The following is a 4,418-nucleotide window of genomic DNA, read 5'->3' as shown; positions in this document are numbered from 1 at the left end:
TTACATCCTCAATACCGATTAGCTAATCTGTCAAGTTGAGATCATAATAGGCTGCGATCGAATGAGTTCTGAAGTGGATAAGTGGCTCAACCCTTCTCGCCATTGCTAGTAGATTCACAGATTTGGTTTTCTGTTTGTTTTAAGCTGTAGAGCTACATTTCCAAATATGAATTTGTTCATTTTATATCATCTTTAGCCTTTGTTGTTTAGCCATATTAGAGAGATTTAACGTTGTTATTACATGATATTTAATGAAATGAATGACTTGTTCTCTAAGAATGCTAATGTTCATTGCAGGTATATTCAATTTCAGTATTTGTTTATATGGTAAATATATTCTGACTGATCACCTGCTTTATCAATGGTCAAATTAAACCCAAAGTATAGACAAATCTTTCTTTTATTATTCATAATAAGTTTAATACAAGGTTATTTACATTTCTTGACTACAGATTTCCAAGTACTCTTATATGGAAAGTAAATATTTCTCGCACGGGAACCTTTGTACTCTGACACAAACAAACTTCACTGTGTAAAAAGATCTCCTTTCCTATCAAGACGTTTCGTTAATGTATGAATGAATGAAATCATTATAGCACTAATATAATTCCTCATAACGGTACCCGTGAGGGGCTACATTGTAGTAGTAATGGTAGTAGATACAACAGTTATAGCGGTATGTTGGCGTGATTGCGGACTGAGGTAAGGTTGACAACCACGATACCAGCTAAGTTACTAGAGCCTCGTACAGACATTCAGAACATTAATAACAAACACAGACGGGGTGCGGCGTTGAGCAGGGCGCCATCCTCACCCACCAACCCACTGTTCGGCCACTGGACGCAGGAACCACTCACTCCACGACTCTGCAGAACGCGAGGATGGATTCACGGCCTCTGCAGGGGAGCGGACCCACTGGCTCGACTAGATAGTTTCAGGAGCCAAGGAGTCGCGGGACGACGGGCGATGATGCCGAGGCTCCGAGGGGCGGCATGACGGACTCTTTTCCTGTCGAGGGATGGAAGGAGAGACTCCTCCTCGCGCCGCACTGGAGACCCGCGCTCACGCCCGGGCCGGCGCGTGCGGCGGCGGAGAGCCTCCCTCGGTCTTCTGGGCGGGACGACGAACTTGAAGAAGAGGAGGTTTTGTGAAGGTGAGCGGGCCCAAGGTTCGGCCACCGGCACCGCCACCGCGTCCCCGGCGGGGCGGGCGGCGGCCAGGCCTCTCTCAGGAGGGAACATGTGGTGGAGGATTTGGTTGTGACAGATCATCTGGTGCCAAAGGGCGCTTCCCATTGCCGCGATATCCACATTTCCGTACGTAGAGGACGTTATCTGGGCGTGCCGAGGAGGTGCAGTGGGTCGCCAGGGCGCCGCCGTTGCGCCGCCGCTGGTACGGGTGGGTTGAAGGGCGCGGCGAAAGCAACGGCGGCGACTATGGCAGCGGCAGCGATGGCAATGCGCGGCGACAGCGGCACGGAGGCTATGTTCACCACTACGTCACGACCGCACCAGTCCACTCCGACGTTAGCAGTAGCGGGAAACAGTCAACACAAACTAAATATACTCAGGGTTAATCTAAGTATGAATGATACATATATTACAATGAAATTATTATAAATTCAGCTCTTGAGACATATCACAAGTGCGGCTTGCCTGCGGGCGGCCACCGCCACGGATTCTTCAGTATTTACACGGGTAACTATGTACACTGCGGCGGGCGGCGGGCGACGGGTCCCGCGGCCACGGGCGGCCACACAACACTCACCAGTTGATCACTCCGCGCGCTCACCTCTCCGCCACACTCACTCAGAATTTTCAATAGATAATTTCTACTTGCCAGATAGACAGTTTACGATCGGTTCGATGCGGAGGCGGCGGGGTGAGGCCGGAGCCACGGACACGTCACGGCGCGCGGGGTGGCGGGGCGGGGGCTGCCGCTGTCACCACGGACGGACGGACGGACGACACGCGCCCATCATCACTGCCAGCAAATCTTCATTTCATGATGGTGATAACTTTAGCGTGTGAGTGGGCGGTGTATGAGCCGCCCACAGGGCCAGATGTCGGGTCCGCGGCCGCCCAGCAGCCAGCCCGCAGCAGTTGCCACCCGCCACTCACCACCACTGGAATGTTCCAAACACGCACACAAAAAACTCGACGTAACCGCTACATAATGTTCACACGTAATATGAAGCTCAGTCATTACACTACTACTTATCATCTCACTGAGGAATCGGATGAGTCACACGTGACATCTCGCTCTGGGCAGAGTCGGTAATTTATGGAATGTCTGACGAAGTATGGAATGATCTCTATCCATAAGATTTATACACTTCCTCAGCATAGCTCGAGGTTAGTCTAGAGAAAATAGGTTATCACTGAAGTAGTTTCTCACAATAATGGACACACCAGTGTTCAGTCTGGCTCACTATCTCTGGCTTCGTGTTGACGGTCTGTCTGGCCGCTCGGGTGTCGCCCTCCTCCCGGGGGCCCAGGCTGGCCGGCCCGGGGACTAGAGGTGCGTGGGACTCTTGCTCCTGCCGGCAGGAGTGGCAGCAGGCGCTCCACGAGGACGCCGCGCCACTGCCCCTCCCAGCCCAGCCAGGTTCTTGGCGGCGGAGACTATCACGAGGGGCGGCAGTTAGAGTCCGGAGGGAGCAGCCGAAGCTCCCTTGCTAGCTGGTGGTCAGTACGCTGGCTCCTGCCACAGGTTGAGCGACCATCAGTGGGTGATTGTATGTGAGGGCGCCACGCTATGAGGGGGCATTTGTGGCGATAGTAGAGGGCCCGGCGGTGAGTGCTGGGGAGGGAGGTGCGTAGGGGACCCGTGCATAGACTGGTGGGTATAGGCGGGGTATTTCAGCTCACGGGGAATGTCAACTGACCTAGGCTGACCGTACTCTGATGTGGGCGTCATCTGCTGTCCCGGGCCTGGGGTCGTGCCGTTCACAACCTGCGTGTCGGGACCGTTCAGAATAGGAGGAGTCATCCGCTTCTCCTTCTGTCGTCTGTTGCAGAACCAAACTCGGACCACTTCCTTTTCCAACTGAAGGGTGTCGGCCAACTGTGAGATCTCTTGTGCTGAGGGTTTGGGCTGCTTGTGAAAGTGTTGTTCTAGAGCACCTTTCACGGACACTTCTATGGATGTCCGCTTTTTGCGCTTCCTCCCCTGGGCAGCAATCTTATCGATGGAAGTTGGGCTGCCTGTTGTGGAATCTGCCTCCTCCAGCCACTTCTGCAGGAGCGGCTTCAGCTTGCACATATTTTTAAAGGACAACTGTAAAGCCTCAAACCTGCAGATGGTAGTTTGTGAAAAGACGTTGCCGTAGAGGGTTCCAAGGGCGAGCCCGACGTCCGCCTGCGTGAAACCCAGTTTGATACGCCTCTGTTTGAAGGATTTGGCGAATGCTTCCAAATCGTCACTAGTGGGGGCTTCCTCTTCGACTTCGTGGTGGATGTGGTGGTCAGGTGTGACGGGAGACTCACAGTGAAGTTCCCGCAGGTGTCCAGGGTGCATCTGGGGCGGGAGCATACCGTAGGCGGCGGCATGATGGCCCAGCGGAGAGCTTGTGTTACTTGCCGCCAGGCTGTAGGGCGAGGACACAGGAGGCTGCCAACTGTGGCCCATGTGATGTGGTGGACGGTGGTGGAGGGCCACTTCTGAAGGTTGAGGCTTGATGTCCTGGTGAATACCTGGGTGTGTATGCATCGAGGCCCATGGGTTTGGTTCTGAATGGGGCAGACCCACCCATGGATTGTGAGCCACGGGCGCGTGTTGTTGGGGCATATACTTCATTTCGTGGGCATCACGATGCCCGTACCCTTGAGAGTTCACTATGTTCATGGTGAGACAGTCTGGCACACTGACTGGATCAGGACACACTGCACTTGATGCGATGTAAGTTGTTGTAGCCATTACACAGCAAGTCTGATCAGACTTGCTAACAGTCTGACCGCGACTCTGCCTACACTCTCACAACTGAAGTACACTTGCGCGCTACGATTCACCACCAGTGGTTGACTCCGCCCTCCAGGCCTGCCTCGCGCTCATTGGCTGTTGCATCAGCTAGAGCCTAGCCGTGCGTGACGTCATTTTACCCTCGCACCCCATTGGTGCGCTCATGGACAGGAACCGTAGACGGTTTCTCTTGGTTTCTTCTGTCTCTACTCGGTTCTGTCTCCCTTTTAGATTGATTTTCTCCACTTCTTATTCTCATACATCTATAACCCGATGCAGGATAGGTATGGATATATGAAAAATATAAAATCGGTTGTCTTTCGTGAAAATTCAGAGACTAAAGTAGCAGATGTTCCGGTCGAGTGGGCGAGGGCGGAGTTAAGGAAGCTGGAGAGTGATGTACGGCATGGTGGGAGGGGCCAGGAGAAGCTCCTCCCCCCAGTGTCCGCTGCGTGTTT

At 53.3% G+C, this 4,418-nt stretch overlaps 1 protein-coding gene across 1 annotated transcript; it reads right to left on the bottom strand.

Annotated features, from left to right (window-relative positions):
* Positions 1–384: 384 nt before the first annotated feature.
* LOC119581193 (silk gland factor 3-like) lies at positions 385–4,003 on the bottom strand. Its single transcript, XM_037929586.1, has one exon. The coding sequence runs from the start codon at positions 3,916–3,918 to the stop codon at positions 2,725–2,727; it is 1,194 nt and encodes a 397-aa protein (XP_037785514.1). The 5' UTR covers positions 3,919–4,003; the 3' UTR covers positions 385–2,724.
* Between the last annotated feature and the right edge of the window lie 415 nt (positions 4,004–4,418).

Source organism: Penaeus monodon, chromosome 14 (genome assembly GCF_015228065.2).
Source record: "Penaeus monodon isolate SGIC_2016 chromosome 14, NSTDA_Pmon_1, whole genome shotgun sequence".
In the NCBI taxonomy this organism is placed as follows: domain Eukaryota; kingdom Metazoa; phylum Arthropoda; class Malacostraca; order Decapoda; family Penaeidae; genus Penaeus; species Penaeus monodon.
The sequence above is the reverse complement of the archived record's forward strand: the minus strand, read 5'-3'. Positions and strand labels throughout refer to the sequence as shown.

Bases quoted from the DNA above. Each gene is read 5' to 3' on its own strand.
- LOC119581193 (XM_037929586.1), bottom strand. From the start codon at position 3,918: ATGGCTACAACAACTTACATCGCATCAAGTGCAGTGTGTCCTGATCCA.